The sequence below is a fragment of the Gymnoscopelus microlampas genome, assembly GCF_963454915.1.
Source record: "Gymnoscopelus microlampas genome assembly, chromosome: 2".
Classification (NCBI taxonomy): domain Eukaryota; kingdom Metazoa; phylum Chordata; class Actinopteri; order Myctophiformes; family Myctophidae; genus Gymnoscopelus; species Gymnoscopelus microlampas.
Window position 1 is genome coordinate 49,286,854 of NC_139939.1, and position 27,412 is coordinate 49,314,265.

General features: G+C 45.7%; 1 protein-coding gene across 1 annotated transcript; it reads left to right on the plus strand.

Moving 5' to 3' along the window:
* Positions 1-3,500: 3,500 nt before the first annotated feature.
* On the plus strand, positions 3,501-26,051 carry stox2a (storkhead box 2a; the record flags this gene model as incomplete). Its single annotated transcript, XM_084042605.1, has 4 exons — positions 3,501-3,846; positions 15,735-15,887; positions 18,814-21,367; positions 24,966-26,051. The coding sequence occupies 4 exons, from the start codon at positions 3,501-3,503 to the stop codon at positions 25,165-25,167; spliced, it is 3,255 nt and encodes a 1,084-aa protein (XP_083898731.1). The 3' UTR covers positions 25,168-26,051.
* Between the last annotated feature and the right edge of the window lie 1,361 nt (positions 26,052-27,412).

Below are 27,412 nucleotides of genomic sequence, written 5' to 3' on the forward strand. Positions count from 1 at the left end.
TTTCTGACCTCTGACCTCACTGGACGGTCCGCCACACTTTTTTTTACACCTGTGCCGCTTAGCGGAGAGTGTGGCGTTGTAGAGGGGGTCTCCCCGAACGCGTGAGTATGTCACAAGTGTTGGCACACGTGTCCGTCTCCGGTCCAGTGTCCAATTGGTATAGGCTACGCACTGAAAACGGCACTTTTCTGACCTCTGACCTCACTGGACGGTCCGCCACACTTTTTTTTACACCTGTGCCGCTTAGCGGAGAGTGTGGCGTTGTAGAGGGGGTCTCCCCGAACGCGTGAGTATGTCACAAGTGTTGGCACACGTGTCCGTCTCCGGTCCAGTGTCCAATTGGTATAGGCTACGCACTGAAAACGGCACTTTTCTGACCTCTGACCTCACTGGACGGTCCGCCACACTTTTTTTTACACCTGTGCCGCTTAGCGGAGAGTGTGGCGTTGTAGAGGGGGTCTCCCCGAACGCGTGAGTATGTCACAAGTGTTGGCACACGTGTCCGTCTCCGGTCCAGTGTCCAATTGGTATAGGCTACGCACTGAAAACGGCACTTTTCTGACCTCTGACCTCACTGGACGGTCCGCCACACTTTTTTTTACACCTGTGCCGCTTAGCGGAGAGTGTGGCGTTGTAGAGGGGGTCTCCCCGAACGCGTGAGTATGTCACAAGTGTTGGCACACGTGTCCGTCTCCGGTCCAGTGTCCAATTGGTATAGGCTACGCACTGAAAACGGCACTTTTCTGACCTCTGACCTCACTGGACGGTCCGCCACACTTTTTTTTACACCTGTGCCGCTTAGCGGAGAGTGTGGCGTTGTAGAGGGGGTCTCCCCGAACGCGTGAGTATGTCACAAGTGTTGGCACACGTGTCCGTCTCCGGTCCAGTGTCCAATTGGTATAGGCTACGCACTGAAAACGGCACTTTTCTGACCTCTGACCTCACTGGACGGTCCGCCACACTTTTTTTTACACCTGTGCCGCTTAGCGGAGAGTGTGGCGTTGTAGAGGGGGTCTCCCCGAACGCGTGAGTATGTCACAAGTGTTGGCACACGTGTCCGTCTCCGGTCCAGTGTCCAATTGGTATAGGCTACGCACTGAAAACGGCACTTTTCTGACCTCTGACCTCACTGGACGGTCCGCCACACTTTTTTTTACACCTGTGCCGCTTAGCGGAGAGTGTGGCGTTGTAGAGGGGGTCTCCCCGAACGCGTGAGTATGTCACAAGTGTTGGCACACGTGTCCGTCTCCGGTCCAGTGTCCAATTGGTATAGGCTACGCACTGAAAACGGCACTTTTCTGACCTCTGACCTCACTGGACGGTCCGCCACACTTTTTTTTACACCTGTGCCGCTTAGCGGAGAGTGTGGCGTTGTAGAGGGGGTCTCCCCGAACGCGTGAGTATGTCACAAGTGTTGGCACACGTGTCCGTCTCCGGTCCAGTGTCCAATTGGTATAGGCTACGCACTGAAAACGGCACTTTTCTGACCTCTGACCTCACTGGACGGTCCGCCACACTTTTTTTTACACCTGTGCCGCTTAGCGGAGAGTGTGGCGTTGTAGAGGGGGTCTCCCCGAACGCGTGAGTATGTCACAAGTGTTGGCACACGTGTCCGTCTCCGGTCCAGTGTCCAATTGGTATAGGCTACGCACTGAAAACGGCACTTTTCTGACCTCTGACCTCACTGGACGGTCCGCCACACTTTTTTTTACACCTGTGCCGCTTAGCGGAGAGTGTGGCGTTGTAGAGGGGGTCTCCCCGAACGCGTGAGTATGTCACAAGTGTTGGCACACGTGTCCGTCTCCGGTCCAGTGTCCAATTGGTATAGGCTACGCACTGAAAACGGCACTTTTCTGACCTCTGACCTCACTGGACGGTCCGCCACACTTTTTTTTACACCTGTGCCGCTTAGCGGAGAGTGTGGCGTTGTAGAGGGGGTCTCCCCGAACGCGTGAGTATGTCACAAGTGTTGGCACACGTGTCCGTCTCCGGTCCAGTGTCCAATTGGTATAGGCTACGCACTGAAAACGGCACTTTTCTGACCTCTGACCTCACTGGACGGTCCGCCACACTTTTTTTTACACCTGTGCCGCTTAGCGGAGAGTGTGGCGTTGTAGAGGGGGTCTCCCCGAACGCGTGAGTATGTCACAAGTGTTGGCACACGTGTCCGTCTCCGGTCCAGTGTCCAATTGGTATAGGCTACGCACTGAAAACGGCACTTTTCTGACCTCTGACCTCACTGGACGGTCCGCCACACTTTTTTTTACACCTGTGCCGCTTAGCGGAGAGTGTGGCGTTGTAGAGGGGGTCTCCCCGAACGCGTGAGTATGTCACAAGTGTTGGCACACGTGTCCGTCTCCGGTCCAGTGTCCAATTGGTATAGGCTACGCACTGAAAACGGCACTTTTCTGACCTCTGACCTCACTGGACGGTCCGCCACACTTTTTTTTACACCTGTGCCGCTTAGCGGAGAGTGTGGCGTTGTAGAGGGGGTCTCCCCGAACGCGTGAGTATGTCACAAGTGTTGGCACACGTGTCCGTCTCCGGTCCAGTGTCCAATTGGTATAGGCTACGCACTGAAAACGGCACTTTTCTGACCTCTGACCTCACTGGACGGTCCGCCACACTTTTTTTTACACCTGTGCCGCTTAGCGGAGAGTGTGGCGTTGTAGAGGGGGTCTCCCCGAACGCGTGAGTATGTCACAAGTGTTGGCACACGTGTCCGTCTCCGGTCCAGTGTCCAATTGGTATAGGCTACGCACTGAAAACGGCACTTTTCTGACCTCTGACCTCACTGGACGGTCCGCCACACTTTTTTTTACACCTGTGCCGCTTAGCGGAGAGTGTGGCGTTGTAGAGGGGGTCTCCCCGAACGCGTGAGTGTGTCACAAGTGTTGGCACACGTGTCCGTCTCCGGTCCAGTGTCCAATTTCTATAGGCTATGCACTCCATTGAACAACATTTATCCATTTAGATACATTTTTTATCTTTTAAAAAACGTTTTTGTTACACAGAAACATAATATGTGTTGTATAGCTTCGTTTAAATGCTTAATTTATAGTTTTAGTGTGCAAATGAACCGTTTTTCAATGGTTTTCAATGTTTTCTTTTTACTCTAGAGGGTACTCTTATTCTGAAGGGATCGTCAACCGGAAGTCTTATTTCTGCTCCGTTATTTCTGCTGACGGAACACAGCTCTGTGTCGCGCTGTAGTGGAGAGAAACTGGGGGCTTCGTAGTTTTTGCCTGAATGATCACCTGTTTACAGCCTATTGCCTGTGCTTCAGGCAACATGTACAGGCTGTCTCTGTTATCATGTTGGAAGCTTTATATTTCTTATATCTGGCAATAGATTGTATGGCTTTTCATAATGCCGTGTGGCGTGTGCAGCCTTACAGATTACAGGACGTCTAGGCTACAGTTGAAAGTTAGTTTATCTCTAACTGGATGATCACTAAATAACGGTGAGTTTGCGGTTCATTAACAAAAATGCATGTTTAAATGGAGAAGTTCTTAGAGATCGCGCCCCACTCCCTGGCTCTGGTGCTGTCCCGGGACCGGGTTGGACGTGGAGATGATGATCATGATGATCAGGAGGACGATAGTACCGAAAGGTTGAAGCATCACACCACCGGCTACGAGATATTCGGCAATTTCAAAGCCGCGAACATGCAGCACTTCTGGAACCAGACGGTCACACAGGCTCTTTCTGAGATCTTCTTCCTGGGATGGATAGACGAGCATGTCCTGCTGATCCAAGGCAAGGAGAACCACCTCGAGGTCCTCAGGAACGGGTGGTCCAGACGGGCCCTTAATCCACCTGCGGGCTTTAACATCAAGTGCATAGGTAACTTCACTTATAGCATATAGTTCTTCTAGGCCAGGGGTCTTCAACGTTTTTCAGGCCAAGGACCCCCTAGCTGAGAGAGAGATGAAGCAGGGACCCCCTCTATATTGTGTAAAATGATTTATTTTTTTACTTTGTCTGCTCTTTTTCCCCTCTACACCAAACATCTTTGCCAAAATTAGCTGATCTGCAAGCTCACAACGTGTGAGCTTGTAGATTGGCTATTTTTGCCCAAAGTTCTCCTCAGAAAAGGGATGCTATAGGGTTCAAGTGGTTAATGTTAAAAAAAACACAAAGATTTTTGTGGCCCCCCCTAGTAACTCTGAGGAGCCCCAGGGGTCCAGGATACCCTGTTGAAGACCCCTGGTCAGAACACGTTTAACAACATCAAAACTTTTGAAATTCTATGAACTGGCTGTTAACATAATAAGCACAGCCTGGTTGTGCAATAACATAATACATTTGAATCCTTCAAAAGTTTCATAACGGGAGAATACTTTATTTCCATACAATTTGCATCATATTTTTTAACAACTAGCCCTACTGATTCAGGGAGTATGAAGGCTCACTGAAGTTTGTGACTATTTGATGCTGGACACTGAAGCCATACTGTTCCAGAATCCAGTCAATGTGTGACATGTTACTCTTCTTCTGCTATAGGTTACAGTAGGCTACTCTGACCATGAGTTAAATGTTCAAGGCAGCATCTCTGAGCCAGTGTTCCCACATGTTCATAGCCTGGCTCCAGCCCTGAGTGTCAGGCTAACATGTTAATGCTTTTGGCTAGGAAATGATACAGCCTGCCTCTATGTAGGCTATGTGGTGGTGGGACAAGTTTGAACAACTTTGGGTGTTGTTATCACTTACACTGTTGTCACACTGATGTGCGTGTGGGAGTGAGAGAGGCAGGTGTCGTAGCTCGATTGAAAACATACCTTACTGCTTGGTGTAACTGAAATCAGGTGATCTATATAATGCACGTATTGATGTTCTTTTTGCAAACAATAATAGCCTAATTAAAAATAACAGTTAAAAGAATATCCCATCCATACAAACAAGACAAGTGTCTCATTGTAGCCTACCCTCTGCTTACATGACTAAAATAATAGGCTACATATAAATAAAATGATAATAGGAAAGCTATATAAATATATATCTACTCCTATACAAATGTGTGTACAGATCATTTCGCGACATTGGGTTAGACAGTCTACATTACTATTGACTGAGCTGAGTTTCCATAGTACCCTATTTGTGTAAAAGAAGCTCTGCTTCGCAGATATGACCTTCTAAATCATCATTAGGCAATATTAGATTACCAGGTGTGGAATGTCGCCTGGCTGATGTAGCCTAGAATGGATGGCAGAGTCTCTGAAAATGTACAGTAGCTGTCACATATATAGGTATATACACTAAAGAGAAAGGAGATAGGCTACCCCACATATATGAAGAAAGTAACACACACACACTGATTGCTACCTAGATATACAGTGTTATACAGTATATGGTAGGTAGCTGAAGTTGTTGGTTTAGATTTTTTTTTACTAACATTTTCTAAGGCAATTCCAAGGCCAGGTGTGCAAAGCAGAAACATGCACTTGCATATCTAATTATATGCACACACCCTCATGGACACATAGCATTTTGGAATACTATAATTCATGTTGCTGTTTGAAGTCTTCTGTGGATATTGCTGTATGTATAGCTGGTTGTATGTTGCAGAGTCCTCCCAGCCCAAGAGGGGTGACATAGCTTCCCTGACCCGATTGAAGCTTGCACTGATAAGCATTGGAATGTTTGTCTTATAGCTAATAACTCACCAGACCGCATAATGACTAAGCTAGCTGAAGATGTACTGAGCATGAGATTCCATTATATTCTGACACTTTTTACAAATAGTTGTGTAGCAGTTTGAATTCTTAATGTGTCTTGAGTTTACCTATAGCCTAAAAAAATTAACAAGAATATATATTGTATCCCAAAATGATGCATTACATTTTCACCATATTACCAGATAATAAATTATAATTGATTTATTAAAATGTAACATTTTTCTTTCAAAATGTGATTGACTTCAATCTGGACTGGACTTTGAAAACTATTTGTTGGCGACCACAACACTTGAGCTCTATTTTTAACTCCAGCATTGGGTTTTTCTTCTCTGCCTGCATCCCTACAGTTGTGTAGATGTAGCCTATGTATTATGTGACTGGCTTAGAAATCTGTAGGCCTACTCATCCTACAGTGTATTAATTATAGTGGAAAAATAAGGGCGTTTATAAGAGCTGTGTATTTGAATTAAACAGGATATCAACATAAATAGATGACCTGTTCGACCGCAGCACATGGATGTGGCCAGGTAGTGTTGAGGTTAGCATGCCTTCTCCATGCAGTTAGACGGATTTAAATCTCAACTTCTTTACCATAACACATTTCTAAATTGCTGTGAACGTGAACTGAGTCGTGAACTGTGATGTGTAGGCCTACGTATATCAGTTTTCATATTTTGGGAAGTACCTTCACCCAGATGATTGCAGTGCTTTCACTTAGTCCAGTTTAATCCCCAAACAGTCCAAATCCTTGATTAAGAGTGAGAGCTAGCAATGCAAGTAGCAGGATTAAACATGTTTTGTACAAATCACCCTGCCTCAAGGCCACTGTTGAAACCTTGAAAGAAATAAGAGATACTGTCTTTATAAAATAATTACACCTGCTCTCTCTATTTGCTTTGAAAAAAAGATAATTATTTTGAGCCCATAACAATGTTTTTATACACTGCAAATTTCAGGCCAAGAACCTAGTCCAAGGTTTCTGAATTTCTTAGCTGTTTCACCAGGGTGGAAAGTAAGTTTTCATTATTTCTTTAATTGTTTTTTGCAGAAATACAGAAAACACAATCTGATTAACAGAGAGGCTTTGTTTTTCATCTGAACGCCATAAACAAAGGGCTATGAAGGAGTGTGTGTGCTATGCAGGAAGGAAGGTGGTCCATTTGTTCAGGAAAAGGACCCATGCCTGGCTACAAGGCATGTCCCCTAATGGAAGGAAAGGGAGGGTCCTCATAGAGAATGGACGGAAGCTATTGACGCAACAGGAAGTAGAAATGTCACCATAGTTCTTAATGTCAGATCAGAAGGTGTATTGTAGGCCATCATGGCACATTTATTTTGCCCTCTGTGCAGAAAGCAAACTGTAGAATTTGATAGTTAAAGATTGTGATGTCATGACGTTTCCACTAGAGGGCAGTCAACTGGTGAGAATATGTCTCCTTCCAAGAAAGAAAGTACAGACTGCATCCTACCTGAGTGTAAAGAGAAAACATGCAAATGCACACATACCATTGACTAAAGAATGTTCTGTATTTACAACGAAAATAGGCTCATACACAAAACAATCTGATTGATTTAACTGTATCTGATTTGCTCGGGATACATTTTGTGTTCCGTATGTTGTTTGTTTTTGCTCTATTAAAACTTTAAAGACATAGAATAGAGCACCAAAGTCCTGACTTCACTGCCGCTGGAGGGCGCTATCCCCCTGGGTCGCGGCGTTATTTTTTGTGTTGAAATCCCCATAGGGGAATCTTAGATCACGTCATATAAGAACTGTGTTCTTATATGACCAAATATAATATATGACCAAAAATAATATAATATATGACCAAAAATAAACAAATCATCTGGCCGATTTTACTCATATGGATATGAAGCATCGACTGAAGGTGGAAAAGTACAAATTTACCCAAAGAGTAACACAATAAACGCTAGAAACGAGTCAATCGACCCAACGACTACATTTCCCATGAACACGGCTGCTGTAGGGACAGTGATTTCAGACCCGGAAGTGTAGTTTTTAAGACTTTTAAGGCAGAATTAATTACATTTTCTCCAGAAACAGGCTGTATCAAATACAAATGAATATCATAAACCCCCTGACAGAAAGTCCTGGATGATTTGTTTATTTTTGAAACACAGTTCTTATATGACTAAGATTCCCCTATGGGGATTTCAACACAAAAAATAACGCCACGACCCAGGGGGATAGCGCCCTCTAGCGGTAGTGACGTCAGACTTCGGTGCTGAGTTAAGACAAATACATAATTGGGAATGTCCTTTGGGCAGCGTCGTGAGACAGTGCTAAGGTGTGAAAACATACAGTAGAGAATGACCATTATAGGTTATAGCATCAGTAGAGAATCTTCCTAAATCTGTCCTGTTGTTCTGTTTTTTTTTGTTTTTGGGCTGTTATTTGACTGTTTGAAAATTGTAGTAGTGAATGGGTTTCATAGGGCTTCTAATTACATTCTGAACCAATAAATAAATATTCAAATAATATACTGACAACCGTCAAAACTGATTTTCCACGCTATGAGATTGACATTATATATATTGAAATATATTTTTTAAACTTTTGAGTCACAAGGCTATTCCAAGTCAGGCTTGACTGCATGTGGAAGAATTCAAATCTTTTCAAAAGCCTTTGTTGTTGTGTGTGTACCACGTCCTGGCTGTGGTTGACATGATTGTGTCTTTTGAAGACACATTTTCTTTCGATGCCTGTATGACTCTGTAATACTGTAATATAACCTGTAATGCAACACTGTGTTTTTCGTTTGTGTATAACAGACAGCCCCTGTCTATCTCAATGTCTGTATTCACGCTCCTGTCTCTTTAAGAGGAAACAGCACTTGGAGGCAGTAGCAATGAGATCATCGGCTTGCGTCGTCATGGCAACAAAGGCTGTTGCAGCACTACTGTGAAATAAGATGGCTGGCAAGGTGTCTTTCTCTCCCTCTCTCTCTATTTCTAACCCCCCCCCCCCACACACACACACACACACCCCGGAACTCACACACTCACACACACACACACACACACACACACACACACACACACACACACACACACACACACACACACACACACTCACACTCACACTCACACTCACACTCACACTCACACTCACACTCACACTCACACTCACACTCACACTCATACACATACACATACACATTTTTCTTTTCTCTTTGGCACCACTGAAACCCTGGAGCAAATCGATTTAACACTGAACCCCTCAACCCCCCCAGTCCGGTCTGTCATTCTTCTGTGTGCACCCCACCTCCTCTACCAATGGTCCTGCCACACACACACACACACACACACACACACACACACACACACACACACACACACACACACACACTGAGTCAGCAAGAGTTATTAAACTATATTACATTTGACCCATGGCAGGGTTGAGGTTGGGGGACAGTGGGTTTAGGTTCACACTGAGAGCTGGGTCCCGTGTCTGAGAGTGGGACATGTCCGGGCCGTGGTCTGTGGGCAAGTGACCTGTGGGAGTCACGGGTAAAGTGGGGGACAGGTTAGAGAGGTCTGGAGTTATGAGTATGAGTTGTACGTTTACACCAGTCTCCTCTTTGGTCCTCCGCTCCATCAAGTCCAGTCATTTCCACTATTTAACCAGCATCTCTAATTAGGCTAGTGAACTTGACCTGAGTTTGCTCTGTAGGCTACTTGGTGCCCCCCCAGTCTATACACTAAATATCTTTGCCAAAAATACATATCTCGCAGCACATTGTGAGCTTGTAAATCTGCTATTTTTGCGCAAATGTTCCTTCCCCTGGCCCAGAATATGGATGCTGAGCTGAGGTTCATGTGTGAGGGAGACAGCAGGCCAGCCAGGGTGATTTAAGGCAACGACTCAAATAACAGAGAGAGAGAGAGAGAGAGAGAGAGAGAGAGAGAGAGAGAGAGAGAGAGAGAGAGAGAGAGAGAGAGAGAGAGAGAGAGAGAGAGAGAGAGAGAGAGAGAGAGAGAGAGAGAGAGAGAGAGAGAGAGAGAGAGAGAGAGAGAGAGAGAGAGAGAGAGAGAGAGAGAGAGAGAGAGAGAGAGAGAGAGGTGTGTGTGTGTGTGTGTGTGTGTGTGTGTGTGTGTGTGTGTGTGTGTGTGTGTGTGTGTGTGTGTGTGTGTGTGTGTGTGTGTGTGTGTGTGTGTGTGTGTGTGTGTGTGTGTGTGCGCGCGCGCCCTGCTCTCATGCCCTGGGAATCATGTGACAGCTAAGAAGAATTTGATAATGCAATTTGGGGGCTGTTGGTATTTGCGCTCTCCATCCATCCTCCTTCTCTCCCTTCTTCTGCCTCTTCCTGTTCCTCCTCTTCATGTATGTCCTGGTTTTCCTGTGCATGCATCCCCTCTCCTCTCCAGGCTCTCCTCTCCTCTCCTCAGCCTCAATCACCCAGACACACAGACGCATGCATGCTCACGCAAAAACGCGCTCAGCGGGCGGACACGCGCATACGCTCAAACGCATATACGTACGTACACACACACACACACACACACACACACACACACACACACACACACACACACACACACCCTTCCTGGAGGTGCTAGGGAGCCGCTGCAGTATTAGCGTTGAAACAGATTGGCCGTTGAGTGGAGTTTGCGGCCCCCCCCTCTCCCTCCCTCCCCCCGTGTTAATGAATGGATGCTACAACGGCCATCAGCCTAGAGGAGGAATCGAGCGCGTCTTCCACCGACGGATTGCGGTGAACCGGTGGATAATATCTATTCTTGAATTTATTTATTTATTTCAGCGCTCTCCATTTTCCCCCCTCCCTCCCTCCCTCTCCTCTCCTCTCCTCTCCTGGCGTGCTGTTGTCGAACAGGACGACGGGGTCTTGTGTGAGCTTGATGATCGGATAAAGATGGAGATGATGGCCGTGGCATCATCATCATCATCCTCGTCCCCGGTGCAGCTGGCCGGCACACCGCCGGGTCTCCACTGCCCGTCAGGGTGAACGTTACGTTACCGGAGCCTTCCGGAGCTTTAGGAGGCTTTTCGAGTGAGTGGCTCTCTTTTGTTTTGTGGGGCTCGTCGATCCGAGCGGAGCGGAGCAGCACTCCTGTGGTGAATTGAGCTATTGTCGAAGAGATACGGGGGCCTGATGCTCCTCTGGTGAATCTCTAATCCTCCATCCATTGACTCCCCTTCCATCCTTCCTTCCATCCATCCCCCGTTTACATCTACCCCCACCCCCCCCCCTTAAATATAGTTCGGGAGAGAAAACGGATCCAAAAAGCCTCCATCTCCCCCCTCGCCGTTCTCCCCGCTTCCAATGCCCCATTTCCCTCATCTCTACCCCTGCTCCCCTCCTCCTCCCCGCTCCCTCCTCCTCCTCCTCCCACATCAGAGAGGCTACGTAATGTGCCTCCCTACGCATGCAAATGGGAACGCTGCTACAAATGGTGGCCGGGACCGACGCCGATGAGAGAAGGGGTGATGCCTGGCGCAGTCACCTGCTGCACCCCCACCTTCTCCACCACCAACACCACCAGCACCTCCTCCTCCGCCGCTCCTCCTCCTCCTCCGGATCATCAGCCCGTGGTGGATGTAATAAATGAGACGTTGTGTATGTATGTGCGTGTCTGTGTGATGACCGACGTGCACACCGGTTCCTCCCTGCCATGTTGTCCGGCGTGTGATCATCATCGCTCTACTAGCGGGACGCTCTCGTCACCCATGCGGGGGAGGAGGCACTGACTGAGCCCCCCCGAGGAGGTTGGTTTGGTCGACCTCCCCCTGCAGCCTCCCCCCCTCCCCTCCCCTCGTCAGTAGTAGCCCCCCAGTGAAGGCCACCTGCTTTAAGGGAGAGAGAGAGAGAGAGAGGGGGGTCACTACTACTACTACTACTACTACACTACTACACTATGAAGAAGAACCGCAGCGCTAATCTGCGCCGGGCCCCATGGCCCCCCAGCTCAGACGTCGCCGAGCGGCCGCTGGAGCGCCATGTCTCCCGTAGTGAGAAAGACGTCCGGCAGCAGCAGCAGCAGCAGCACCTCCCCCCTCCTCCTCCTCCTCACCTCTCTCCGTCCCCCCCAGTGTACCGGCCGCCACCAGGTCCAGGTGAGTGAGACCCCGGGCCGCAGGTGCCAGGTAGTAGCCTAGTAAAGGTACTGGAACGGCACCAGGTAGGTAGTAGTAGGTACAGGAACGGCACCAGGTAGTAGTAGGTACTGGAACGGCACCACCCCTCATATAGGCCACTGTCGTCTTAGCACCGGTCGAAGGTATAGCAGCGTTGCCATGTCCGCTTATTATGAGCGACTTTGGGCTTGTTTTTCTGTAAAGTTGCTTGTAAATATTGCTAGTTAAGGGTTGCGTTTTTTTGGGCTTGTTTCTTATTTTGGGCTTGCTTCCTAAACGTTGTTTAAAACAGTGGTTTTCAAACATTCTCTTGTCAAGGACCCCCAAATTAATGTATTAACCCCCCCCATCTATAAGTATATTGTGACCCCTAGCTGTACCAGATTAGTGTTAAAATGTTTCAAATAAAAAAATCAAAATGTCTCACTTTTTTTCAAGATTGAAAAAAAAAAAGAAAAAATAGCAGCAGTTGTGAGCTTATAGATCGCTTTTCAAATAAACGACGCTCATGTGGCCTAGTCGCATCTTTTGGGCTTGTTTTCATAGAGTTGCTTATTTCTCTCACAAAATATGGCAACACTGGCTATATACCATCGACAAGGATGTAGCCTATGCATGGATCGATGAGGCTCGTTGAGATGTAGCTACGTTGGCGTCATCAGATATCAGTGTAGTAGCCTATACTGTTGTGGCATACAGAATATGAGCTGCAAACCATAAAAAAACAACGATCATTTATTATCCCCAGGACCCCCACTATAGGCCTATGGCTACGTCATTCCATTTTCCTATGTAGGCTATCACAATAGGGTTGTCATTTAGGGGTTTCCACGTTGACATGTCATTATTTTGTTAGGAAGACATGACAGAAATATAGGCCTTACTCAGATGTAGTCTGTGGGTTTCACATCACTTTACCGTACAACAACTGGTTGTTGTAGGAAATCATACAGTACATGAACAGGATGTTAGCCCTAGTTATTATTCAGGCCTTTCCAGTGTGTATGTAACATACAGTAGCCTGCATTGCTTGATTATTCTAATTTACAATAGTTCACTGAATGTTTTGTTTTTGTGTTCGAACCAGTAAGTCTTTCACATTGATATCACGGGTAGACCAAATTTAGCTATACATAGCCTACTGAACAATGTTAAGACCATACTGTGCCAATATGGACATGCAGTCTAAACTGTACCCACACACTCAACACCATAAAAAAGTCAGGAGTCTATGTCACAGTAAATAGAATGTAGCTACACAGCAGTTTTGGACAACAACATGCACAGTAAAATCCCCCGGGTTCATTTATATACCCATATGGTTCAAATGTTACACTCAGAGTAAAAATTGTATTGCGTGCCATCGCGAGTAGTAAAACTGCCTTTCAAACAAAGGGTCTTGGTTCAAGTACCTTGTCCGCCCGCCTAAGGGGTTCTGTTTTGTGTCTGATCTCTGAACCCGTGTTCGGACTTGCCACTGTAGAGTCACCTATAGTAAATAAATCTTCCCTTTTGCAATCAATACGTCACAAAAAGTTGCATCGCCTTTGGCTGAAAGTGGTTATAAATTCACAAAATCTGTCTGTCTTTTTTTTTTTTTTTTTTTTACGTTTTGTTTATTCGTTTTTGTGCTTTTACATACTCATAGGTAGTACAGACATTTACTGAAGCAAGTAGACAAATAAACAGAGTATCTCCAAACAGTGTGCGTAAGATATAAACAACATCAAAACAAAAAACAAACAGACAACACTCACAAAAGAAAACAACAACAGACAACAAAACAAATACACAACGTAAAATCTCCAAAAACATGTATGTATATAGAAAACAGTCCATGGTCTATAAACGCTACGTCGAGGTAGGCACAGGTCATTGAAAGCAATTGTACATGTCAGTGAGGTGATAAGCAGGCACACATCAAGGGTTCATCATACATCAGATTGGATACTTCCATATATGCAGGTTACAGACTCATTCAGGTTCCGTTGGGGGATCGAGTGCAAGATTATTAACGTGCAATAGAAAAGGCTGCCATGCCTTATCGAATTTTGAGATAGAGCCACGCAATGTGTATTTATTTTTTTCTAATTTTAAAAAGTATAGTATCAAAATCTGTCTGTCTGTCTGAATTTCTGTATGTCTGCATGGGGATAACCAGGGCACCGTTCTATCGTTTGATTTAAAACTTTGCGTGTGTCACATATGACCCGAGGGTGTGTTTATCCGAGTGGCAGTTCGGGGTGTAGGCACCAGCTTCCCTGATTGGCCAGCCCGACCCGTCCGCTTTCTCAGATTGGCAGAGCTTTCGTTGCGTCACGTTTGTGCCACTGTGCCAATATAAGTGGCATCGTCTCCATTCACTCCATTCACGTATGCCAATGTACGCCGTCATCACGATGTCAGCCGCTTCTGACGGGTTAGGAAGGGAGGAATCCCTGTATTTCTATATTTAGTCGATCAGTATGTTAGTGGGTAGGGTGCTGGGTACTCTGAGAACGGGTACAATGAGTACTCTGACAACAGGTATTGCATAAACGGGTGGGGTGGGGTGGGGGGGTGGTGGCATGTATTGCATTCCCAGTTTGCATTGTTTCAGAGTAGGCTGGTGCCTTTTTATAACCCTGGTAATGGGTGCTGCACTGGGTACCCAATGGTTACAGCGAGTAGTCTGACAACAGGTACAATGGGTATTACATAACAGAGGGGTCTATCTCTTATGAACGTGTGAGTTTGAGAATCTCTCTGTTGTGTGTTGTCTTTATCTTGTCAATCCCAGTTCTGTCTTTAGTTTACTCCCTAAAAAGGTCAAACTGAACAAAGTTGATTGCTTCCATTCCAATTGCACTCACTCACAAAACATAAGACTGTTGGCCCTTGAATGTACAGTATTGAATCAATGTTTGCAGAGGGGTTACCAATGGTTACAGGTCACATGCAGCCATGTTCGAAGCATTCTCTCATCCTCACCAACCAGGCACTGTTGGGAATGTGTTCATCCTGTGGGAAATCAAGCATAGCGGAACCTTTTCATATATGTATGTATTTATGTATGTATGTATGTATGTATGTATGTATGTATGTATGTATGTATGTATGTATGTATGTATGTATGTATGTATGTATGTATGTATGTATGTATGTATGTATGTATGTATGTACGTATGTACGTATGTATGTATGTATGTATGTATGTATGTATGTATATATATATACTTTTTTTTTATCATTTCTAATTCAACATCTCCAGCAACTTAAAAGCTTTCGGTCCACTGTTGGAATAGAAAGGCTGTTCTTTAATTTGAAGTAAAGTGTCTTTAATGTATTGAGCAATATATTATAAGCTCTTTTTTCTTTTCAAAATGTGACATCTCTTATGTGTAGGGAATACAAATGAACACTCATGATTTTGCATTGTAGAGAGCATGGGAGATGCAGACAGTCTCAAAAAGGTTATTGTGTCCATAGCACCTATACAGTCCCTGCTAAGGTTCGGCAAGCTACAAAAGACACGCGACATACCTAACTAGTCCTTCTCACTTTGTATACAGGCGTGAATGTGGAGCTCATGGAAACACTGTGAGGAGGTGGAGATGTTGCAGGCAGTGTGCAAAACCTCTGCTTTTGTTACCATTACATCACTGGTGTCCAATCATGAGCCACGGAGGGCTGACTGAGCATGCACAGGTTCTCACTCCAGCCAAAACAGTATACAGATTCTCACTAATTAGTCCCCACCTTCACACCCCTCCCCCAATACACACCTCTCTGGGTGAAGGTGTGGTAATTAATTAAATCACCTGATGTAGTGTTTTGGAATGAAAACCTGTGCACAGTCTGCGTATAGCACATGATTGAACGCCACTGCATTACATCATAGACCCACAGTATCAGCGCTGTTCACTCATGGTTATTTATTCTTCTTCCTCCTCTCGTAGGTGATGTGTCTCCTATCAGTATGTCCCCCATCAGCCAGTCACAGTTCATCCCACTGGGGGAGATCCTGTGTTTGGCCGTCTCAGCCATGAACTCAGCCCACAAGCCCGTCACTCAGGAGGCTCTGGTGGAACACCTCACCACCAGCTTCCCAGGTGAGGCACACCCCACCTGACCTGACCTGCTGGCTGAACTGGCATGGCATCGAAGCACACAGGGATGGGTGGGAAAGGTGGACGTTGATAAAGGGTTTTCACCGGTCGCTTAAAGGGCGATACCGGGTGGTCTGGCATGTTTTAGCCCATTGGACATTTTCCAAAGCATTTCCTTTTTTCGATGGATTGACTGGAATACAGACAGTGATTCTATTCATTCAGTATGGTATGAGGATCAACTTGGACTTTGCAGCTCTCCCTGCACATTTTTGTTTTCCATGATTTAGGTTTAGTTTAGTTTATCAGCTCAAGGATCAAACACAAATAATGATCTCTATTAAATTTGCATCTGGAAAATTGTACGACAGTGTCATGCGGTGAGTCAGGCCTAGGCTGCTTTTGAAAATTTCTGCCTGTAATAACATGCGTCCTTGAGGGGGTTCCAGGTAAATGATGGAGAGTTGGTAGCCAAATGGACCCTTACAAATCTTTAACTCTTGAGAGCGTAAAATGAAACCAAATGTTTCATTTTACGCTCTCAAGAGTGATCAACCTTTGCCTGTTATCTCTCCTATGGTACCACATCAATACAGCGTGGAACTGTGGCCAAAATCGTATCCAACGATAACAAAATATTCTCAGTATTGGGTCTGAGAGGCTAAATCTCATCAAACGGTGGTCCGTGGCTCAAATGCAGAATAAATAATGGACCTTGTTATGAAAAGGGTTGAAAACCACTGCGTTAAAGCATCGTGGTGACCAACCGCCATCTTTACATTCACGGCCCAGAAAGCAGCACCATTTTCACGTGGGGTAGTCTTTTCTTAAAGTCTACCGGGCTCCATGTGCAAATGTTTTCACTCGGACGTGACCATAATGTAAAACTGCCAGTGATGACACTTAAACCTATGCTTTCAACCCACAGCAGTCTGCGCTCCGGCAAATAGTTCTGAGACTTCCTGATTAGAGAAAAGTGCACATGATGACACAACTGTCGTGAAATTACAGATCAACTTAATTTATGTACTTTGCAACTTCTCCATTTACGCTCCACTCCCAATGGAGCCTGCAAATAACTTTTTGGAGTTATTTTGATATTCTCCATTTGAATTGTGCTTGTTAGCAGCAGGAACCAAAAACAGGTGCTCATCCGACAGCCGATTCTGGAGCTAGTTTTTTGTGGGTCCAAGCACTGTAGGCTTGTAAGCGGCAAATTACATAGGCTGTATAGATCATCATCAAACTTACCAATGGTTGACAAAGTACACAAACCTATTACTTGAGTCAAAGTATAGATACCCCTGGTCAAATATTACTTGACTTGCTTAAAAATGAGAACCACTATCATAAATCAAAATCAAATAAACAAAAAGGACATCCATTGTCATTATCATTTTTTATTTAACCCCCCCAAACAGCATGGCAGAGGAATGCAGATTCCTCCGAAAATAAATCAAGAAATAACCCAAACAACAAGGCTTTCAGCGAGACAAACTGAATAAAGATGATATTTATTCCCCACCAAGGAAAGTCTTCGAACAAGGAACTACAGTATTCTTTTCCATTTTGACGTAATGTCTACTCATTTTTTTTAAGGTGAAAAGAAGTGCACTTCTGCCGTCAAACTCCTCACTGTCAGGTTAAAACAAGCAGCTGGTGACTTCATGTGAGGGACACGTGGAAATTGGCATAACGACTAAATTAGGAGGGTGGGGGGGGACAAAAACAAAAAAAGAAATGTATTGGAGTCATAAGCTTCCCCAAAACAATACTCAATAAATGTACTTCATTCCTGTCCACAACTGGAACTTAACCTTTAACATTAAGTTAAACATCTAAAAACTGTTTTTATTTATCTTCATCTCCCAGACAACACACAACACACTAAGTACCCTAGCATGGTAAAGGTCTTTACACACTGGGGTGTGACGAATAAACAATACGAAAATCACGATGAGTATTTCACACCAACAATATTCTTATAGTTGACGCCTTTTATGCTTTTATTTGCAGTTAAAGTTGCTTAAATTTATTTGCGTGTACTATTCGCCTTCTGTGTGAATTTACTCACAAAAACATGTTTGAAAACATGCATATTGATCGCATGAAAAAAACAAACCAGTGTTTAGGATCTTAATACTTTTATAAGTGGCTCCTCTAATACACAGCTTACACTTCAAATGAGTGTAGTCCAGAGCACTGTCCTTTTAGTATTTCAATATTTGTATGTCATATTGATGTTTGGGCTAATATTGGACCTTTTACTTTTTAGTACAGTACATTTTTAATTTCTGACAGAATGCAGCTATGAACTATCAGATACACACATCATTACTATGGCTAATTGTCCAAGTGGTTAATATAAATTCAGCATTTCATCTATACCAGCATAGATTTGAAAGGAGTTTAACTTAACGGTTGCATCACTTTAGGATGAGAACTAACACAGCTGGTGATGTAATGTCAGGCAACAGTTAGGCCTTGCTGTTTGAACAGTGTTGCTCCAAAGGCCATGCTTTTAATGATGATTTTTCACAATATATGTCAACTAAGGACTTAAGTGGCGAGTTGCTTGCCTTACCATATCTTGTTTCACTTTAAGACAGCGATCCTGAAGCCTCAGCTAGGGGTGTTCTAAAGTGCTATATATGCCTGACGTACAGTAAGACCCTTAAGTAAGCATTAGGAACGGAGAGAGAGACAAAAAAAGGCTGGGGGTGTTAAGAAGGGCGTTGAGCACGTTCAGCCCATATCTGTGCACACCACAGACAGAGCCACAGACACCCGCCAGTCACAACTTGAATTTTATGTAGTAGAAGATATATGTGTGTGTGTGTGTGTGTGTGTGTGTGTGTGTGTGCGTGTGCGTGTGCGCGTGTGCGCGTGTGTTTTCCAAGTAACAACTCCTAATCTGTGTTTCCCGTAGGTGTGCCTACGCCGAGCCCAGAGGTTCTGCGGCATACCCTGAACATGCTGGTGCGAGAAAGGAAGATCTTCCCAACTCCCGAGGGCTACTTCATTGTCACCCCCCAGACCTACTTTATCACCCCCTCCCTCATCAGAACCAACAACAAGTGGTATCACCTTGATGACCGGCTCGCTGAGCGTCAGCCGCAGCAACAACAACAACAACAGCAGCCATCACCGCTGTGCACCTCACCTCCGTCGGGCACCGTAGCACCTTCTACACCTGTCTGCTTGAGGGAGAGGCCCGTGCGCAAGAACCACAATGAGCCACAATCCTACAATTCTTTCCGGGATGACCCATCCAGACTCCATCCCTCTGTGCTCCCAAGTAAGTCGCCCAAGGAACACAGGCGCGAACCCTACCCAAGTAAACACCCCAAGGACCATAATGGCGGAGAGCCCCCACCAAGCGCCCCAACGAAGGAGCACAGAGGAGATCCCCCATCATACCCCCATCCCCCGCCCGCCACGCCTCCTGTTCAGCTGCCGCCTCAAGAGGCGACGGATAAAAGCAAGAGCATCACTTCTTTCCCATATAAAACAGATACACTTACCAAAAAGAAAGAGGGCAGCAACGGCAGTAGTGGCGGCGGCGTTGAGAAGCAGTCCAAGCGTTTTGGACTGAGGCTGTTCCGGCTGAGCTTCAAGAAGGACAAGATGAGACAGTTGGCCACCTTCTCTGCCCAGTTCCCCCCAGAGGAGTGGCCTCTTCGCGACGAGGACGTGCCCACGACCCCTATCCCCCGCGAGGTGGAGCAGGAGATCATCCGCCGGATCAACCCGGACCTGACGGTGGAGAACGTGGCGAGACACACAGCCGTTATGAAGAGGCTGGAGGAAGAGCGCGCCCAGAAGAACAAGGCGGGGTCTTCGGCCCACGCACGCAGCAGGAGGGGCCGAGGCCACAGGAGGGCGCCGCACGGTAAGTCCCGCTCGCACAGCAAACCCCGGACCTCACGGGGAGACCCGTCCGACGCATCCAACTGGGACCTCGTCTTTATGGAGAGGGACTACCGCTTTTTCAGCCACTCTCTCGTGCGCTCGCCTCGGGAGGCCATGTATACGTTGGAACGCAGGCGGAGCGGTGGCACAACATACCTGGTCCACAGCAACCCCAACATCACAGAGTCCGCTTGCCCCGTTACACCCGAATGGGACGTGTCCGGGGAGCTGGCCAAACGGCGGACGGAGATGCCCTTCCCCGAGCCTTCACGCGGAACCAAGGAGTCCAAGGTTCAAAGAAGCCACAGCCACAATCAGGACAGGAAGTCACGTCACGAGAGATCGGACCAGGCCAAGGAGCGATCTCGGTCCATGGACAACTCTCTGAAGGGCCCGTCGATCGCACCGGAAGAATTTGACCATAGTCTGGAAGAGCGTAGCCACTACTACACCGACGACGGGACCCTGCGGGCGACACAAAAGTCCTCCCACTACTCAAGGATCATGTTCTCTGCTGCTAAGTTCCATTCTGATTTTAATGTGCCTGATATGGGGAAAGGGAGTACGGACGAGTCGAGGTTGCGGAACACGATAGAAAGAAACAAAAGCAGAGACAGCTTGCCGACTTACAGCGAGCTGATGGGACTTTCTCCCAAGCCCTCGACAGATGACTACTTCCAGTGCAATACGTCAAACGAAACAATCCTAACTGCCCCTTCGCCTCAGGCAAAATCAGAATATGACACATTGACCTCATCGGGAGGACTCCGGAAGGGCTCTCCGGCCGATCGCCAAACCCCTCACCTCTCGTCCTCCCACACGATGGAGTACAAAGAGGACCTGCCCGCGACAAAGGGACAGAGCGGCTCGGTCCGGTTGACGCCGAGCCAGACGCCGGAGCCCGCGCAGAACGCCCGCTTGACGCCACACCAACACAACGTGGACCCGGGAGGGGGGGGTGGCGGCGGCGTGGTGATCAAGAGGAAAGAGATTTTCAGCAAAGACACTTTGTTCAAACCGCCACACAGCGCCTTGTCCGCAGGCTACGTGGATAGCAGCTACACCAAGTCAGGCACATTGCGAAAAGCCTCGCACGCCAAATCAACAGAGGCCCTTGACAATCCTGAGCCCCAGCAGCCTTCCAATTCAGCCACTTCCTCGGCTTCGCCCGCGGCCCTGCAGGGCTGCCTGGAGCCGACCGCGCCCTCGGCCTCCTTTGACTATTACAATGTATCGGATGACGAGGAGGACGACGAGGAGGAGGAGGCCGAGGAGGACCCCCACACGGATCTGGCGACGGCAGAGGACGGTAAAGAACACGGGGAAGGGGGTGGGGGCTGCGTCAGCGGCGGCGGTGGAGGGAACGTCGGAGGCGGAGAGGGGACCATGCAGTGGCTGCTGGAGCGGGAGAAGGACCATGTCGACCTGCAGCGCAAGTTAGAAACGAACCTGACCCTCCTCAGCCCCAAGGAGACGGACAACAGCAGCAGCCAGAAGTCGGCCCACTCCGCCAGGCTGGACAGCATGGACAGCAGCAGCGTCACCGTGGACAGTGGGTTCAACTCCCCCAGGTAGGATGACATTCCAGGAGGGCTTTGTTCTTTCTTCATTTTGGGGTTTCTTTATCAGTTGTGTTCAAACTAAGGTGACAGAGGGCCATTTGCATCCGTTTAAAACACCTCCACCTACGAGAGAGGAGGGAAGGTGATCGGGTGAAATCAAGTGGTGTGAATGTGGCCCTCTAGCTCGCCATTAGAAACCACTCGTTTAAATCAGGGCTTGAAAACGGAAACTTCAATCGGTTTGTTCCAAGCAGAACCAATATTTTAACGTTTCTGTTTTTCCGTTCCACCCCCAACGTAACGTTCCTAACCCAGTTTGAAAACCCCCCAAAAACAAACGATTAATACATTCACACCTAGGAGCTGCCCAGTCCAACCACAGTCTTACACTGTTGGTCACGGTTCCAGTGGAGCAGTTCATGTAGGCAATATGCTCAAGAACGACGCGTGTTCTCCGACTTCTTTCTTAATCTATTCAGATTCTGCAGTTCAATATGACGATTTGAAAATTAGTTTTAAGGTCTACAGTGTCTCCTTATCCAGTGTCTCCACACACACACACACACACACACACACACACACACACACACACACACACACACACACACACACACAGGTGCGTGCGCACACACATACACGCACGCACGCACGCACGCACGCACGCACGCACGCACGCACGCACGCACGCACGCACACACACACACACACACACACACACACACACACACACACACTGCTACCCAACAGCCCCACATCCTCCCCACTCTCAGTGCCCTGCTCTCTCCTTTCCTCCACTTGAAAATAGTTTGCAGGTCTTGTCATTGTGTTGCTTAAATATGGCAAGAGCCTCCTAGACTGGATTTGATTGAAAAAGACAACAGCAAGGTTGCTGTTTGGAAATGTTTTGCATTTGGGACGAATGAACAAGGAAAGGCAAAGTTGCTAGCAAGACCAACACGACCAATAATAAGCAACTTAGCTCTTCTTATTAGTAGCTTAAAGTATCGCATTACTCCGCACATGCACACGCACATGCACATGCACACGCACACGCACACACACACACACACACACACACACACACACACACACACACACACACACACACACACACACACACTGCTCTAGGAGTTGAGGTCTAATGGGCCGTTCACTCCAAGCACTAGAACTATATATAGTTTTAAAAACATCTTCCTAACTCAAGAGTCCACACCACAACTATAACAAAGACAATATAGTTATAGTCATCGTTATCGTTATAGTGACTGGTGTGAACAGCCCTCAAGATAAGCTCTTCATACAGTACAAACTCAGCATACTGTACCACGAGTGCACCAACGCGTCATTATCAAGAATAATATACACGTACATAAACATGTATCATCACATTTACTTGTCTTCTTATATCATTCTTTACATCTCATTTAGATGTCCCACAAACATACGACCGTCCTTTGGGTTATTGTGAACAGTATACAACAATTTCACAGTGCAAGCAAACAGAACATTTAAAAATCCTGAATAATGAGGGGATATCCGTGTCTTTTTCAAATAAAGAAAGCTTAGTGTCTAGTCTGTGGAGGCAGCCTGGCTGCCCTACGGTACATATTGTTTATTCAAACATGAAAAGAATGTCCTTAAGGATCTTGTCGTTGATACAATGAAGGCGCACTGTCTGAAATTTGATGTAGTCCTAAAGACATATGAGAGTTTGGACAGAATCGTTTGACGTATTTTTGGATATTAGCGGGAAAAATGTTACTTAATCGGTAATGGAGACTTCAAATTTACATTTCTGTTTTTGAAAAACAACTGCTCCTAGTAAAATATTGTTCATTTCTGGTTTTCGTTCCCATTCCTCGAACCGGTTTGGTGCCCTGGTTTAGATAAGAGTGAATGGTCATGGTATCGCTTTGGTATTTATCCGGATGAGCCAGAAACGTGTAACCTGTGATTATGCCATAAGATATTTGCAACCACAGTTGGGTTTAGTGCATAAATGTATGATCTTGTCGTATATTCACATCAGCTATATTCATAATACATACAGTAGTCATAGTGACTGCTTGAAATGCAATAAAACATCAAACAGGAAGTCAAATGTGGGACATTCCACATTCCAATGAGGACCTAGCATTTCTGGAGGATTCTCAGTTGACAAGACTGGACATCCATTTTTGGGCATCTCACACTATGGGGTCAGGAAATTAGGTCATCTGATGCACCTGGCAGCAGTGATTCAAGTGGTGATTCTTAAATCATCAACTGAAAAACCTTTGAAGATACTTAAAATGGTGGGAAATCTACACCTGTGTCCATTTTGAAAGTTTCACTGAATTGAATACTAATCCTTCAAATGAGGTCACATTTGAATTCCACTTGCTAATATGAAGTCAATTTGTGCTGAGCTGTATCTTCTGAATTGGCCCAGCCAATATTGTCATAAATTGTCATAAATCTTTTTCTGAAGAAAATAGTGCATTTTGGAGCAATGTAATTACCTGGCCATTTTTGTTAAAAATAAATAAATATGATCTTAGCATAATCTAAGGTATTAGGGATTCATTATTTAAATAGAACCAACTCAGTGGCCTTGGGGTTAGAGCATTCGCCCTGAGGTTGGAAGGTTGGGGTTCAATCCCTGGCCAGGTCTTAACCAAAGACTATAAAAACCGTACTCCGTGGTTGGTACTCAGCATTTGGGGTGCGTCCCGTCCCTGCGACATACTAGCGTGGGTGTCATCATGGGGTCTATTTATACATTATGGCCAGGGGATGAACTTGTACATGAAGCGGCCTCAAGCTACAGACACAGGAGAAGAGCTCCTGACCTATGGGCCACATTAGGCTACTTACTTACTTACTTACTTATTAAAATACAGATATTAATATAAGTATAATGTCCCAACGTTGAGCTGTATTCTATACCTGAAGAGCATTGCATTATACACATCAATATGATTGTTGTTTTGTTCAGTTACAGCTCGAAAGCAAATCTACCTTTCTGATTTGATAGGTATAATTTTATGAGTGATATGATAAAATCCATCATCAATGTTGAAAAGATAATTTTTGAATAGAACTTTCAACATTGTAAGACAAGGCCTATCTGTTTCATTGGAAGTTCTCATTTTGAGTAAATAAAGATACACACGTCATCATGGCACAATTGAATTGTATAATTAAGGAAGTTTGAAGGCGACACGGATGTCTCTTCAAGGTCATGTCCGTAAAGTAAAATGCTCAGTGTTAATTTAACTCTGAGAGTACACTCAGAGAGTTACTGTACATAAGGGTCCATTTGGTTCCATTTGTAAACTCGTTAAACTAGCACTCAGGGATTTTACAGTGTACTGTATATACTGAAGCATCTTCTGTCTATCTCTGTGTGTGTGTGTGTGTGTGTGTGTGTGTGTGTGTGTGTGTGTGTCTGTGTGTGTGTGTGTGTGTGTGTGTGTGTGTGTGTGTGTGTGTGTGTGTGTGTGTGTGTGTGTGTGTGTGTGTGTGTGTGTGTGTGTGTGTGTGTGTGTGTGTGTGTGGGTGCGTGCGTGGGTGCGTGCGTGCGTGCGTGCGTGTGTGTGCACGTGTCTGTCGGTCGGTCGTGCAGGACACGTGAAAGCCTGGCGTCCAACACATCCAGCATAGTGGAGAGCAATAGACGGCAGAACCCGGCGCTGAGCCCGGGCCACATCGGCACCACCAGCATCGGCCTGCCGTTCAGCTTCCGCGCCATCCCCGAGCCGCCCACGCCACAGCCTGAGAAACTGCAGAAGTCCTCCAACTGCCTCGCCTCCATTACCAGTGTCTGACACAAACCACACGCTGATGGGAGGAGGAGGGAGATGGGGTGGGTGGGTGGGGGGGGGGATAAAAAGATTGCAGTGATTAAAGGGGGAAAGTCGCGGAGCGTGCGGATGAGGAGTGACTCCTCCGACTTTTAGGAGTTGTCCTCTGGCCCCTCACTTCCTCCGACCTGTTCACATGACCTCCTCCGAACTAGCAGAGAATCCGTTTATCTTGGACTGTTAAAAACAAACAAACAAACAAAAACAAAAAAAAGAAACAGGCATGGCTTCAAGAGACTGTTCTCCACAGCTTCAAGAACTTCACTGCAAAAAAATAAAAATAAAAAAATAACAAGAAGAAAAACGACAAAACATCATGACAGTTTTTTTTTTTTTTTTACTCCTTCTCTCTCCCCCCCCCCCCCCCCCCCCCCCCTCCTCTGTCCCCACCGCAAGACCCCCACCCGTAGGTTTAAGAAACCTACCTGATGTACTTTGATATTGGTGACCTTGGATTCAAGTTTGGGCTTAAATATCAAGATTCCTGAATATTGGTATTGGAGAAAAAAAAAAGTAGTAGACTAATAGGATTCAAGTTACATTTGGAGAAAAAAAAGTATCAAATCTTTTAGTTTTTTTTATATTACTTAACAATACATGTCCAATTAAATGTTCTCCTTCCTGAAGACAGCGTCATCAGTTCTTCAGGATGAGTCGGTGTATCAGCAGAGCACAATGTCCAGACAATAAACCAAGGGTGTTCCCGAGAACAAAGAAGAAGACATGAAAAACATAAATCGCAGAGGAACAGATTTGTGTACCACGATGCAAATGATGTATGTATACTCCATACTTTTGATATCCTAATTATTATAACGGTGGTATTAAAGATGCTATGTGACCAAAAAGTGATCTTGTTGGATGAATGGGACCATGCCTCACCACACATAAGAGCAGCATGAGACTAGACCAGGGGTTCTCAACCTTTTCAGGCTGCGACCCCCCAAAATAATCATATTTGAACTGGGGACCCCCCCACCCTGACAAGCACTTGGAATTGTAGGAGTTGAGGCCTATTGTCACCTAGGGACCCCCTCCCCCCCAAAAAACAAATCAGGGTCCCGACCCACAGGTTGAGAACCACTGGACCAGACTACTGTATGCCAATGGTTATCCACACAGGGGACATTCATGCAAATGATAGTTTCCTGGCTTTCCTAATGATATTATTTTCTTTTAAAAGTGGGAAGATAAGACTGCTGCTCCACATATTTCTGTCTGAGACAGACAGAGAGGGAGATAGTATGTAGTGTGTGTATTTCTGGTTTGTTTGTGATCTCCCAATCTACTTCAACTTCAACTGCCAACATTCACGTTGCCCCTGGTTGTATTGTTGGCGGGTTTAGTACTAGTTTACTATAGCACTTGAAAACAACTTAACAACATCTATTCTACACCAAACTCAGCTTAGGTGGCATTGCAGAAAATATGGACAGTGGTGATATATTTTATACTCATTTGGTGACTAATTAACTATAAATATAATGGCAGTGTGTAGGCGTAGGGTGTAGGAGCAGTGTGCTGAGACAAAGTGAATAGACTAGCATGTTCCATAGAAGCTCAGCTTGTATGGAAACTGGTGAAAATCTGTTAAATGTGCAATACAGGTAAAACTCAAGACGTGTTTTACTTAAAAGTAATAATGCCTTTATACTTGGACATAACATGAACTGAATCTCAGCAGAAATCTTCAGTAGGTCCCTGTCAGAGTCCTGGTATGAGTCTGTCAGGATTGGGGACATGGCGCACTCTAGTGGCTAACGGGTGGCATTGTTATGACACAAAACAGCTGGGCTTAACTTTGAACAAACGCGATTATAAATACCAATAACCTTTTCATAACATAGTTGAATTGAATTCTTCAATAGATTAATCATGACTAAAAAACAGTAGGATGCTTTGGAAAAAAAGCCTCTAAATTTGATGTAAATGTCAGTTTACAATTGAAACAATGTTAGCGTTTCAGAGCAATGAATGAGTAAAGCTCCATAATGTGTGATTTGTCACTTTAATGTAAAATGTAACCCAATATTTCACCTTGAATCTTCAAATATTCTTTCGCTGGGTTTTCAGATTGGTGAGAGGATGGTGGAATCACCTAAACTATATAATCTCTTGTAAGTGTTTAAAGGTACAGTATTATTACTTTGAAGCATAGAATGCTTAGAATTGACATTGTCTGAGACTGTGACAGATACTGTCTGAGTGT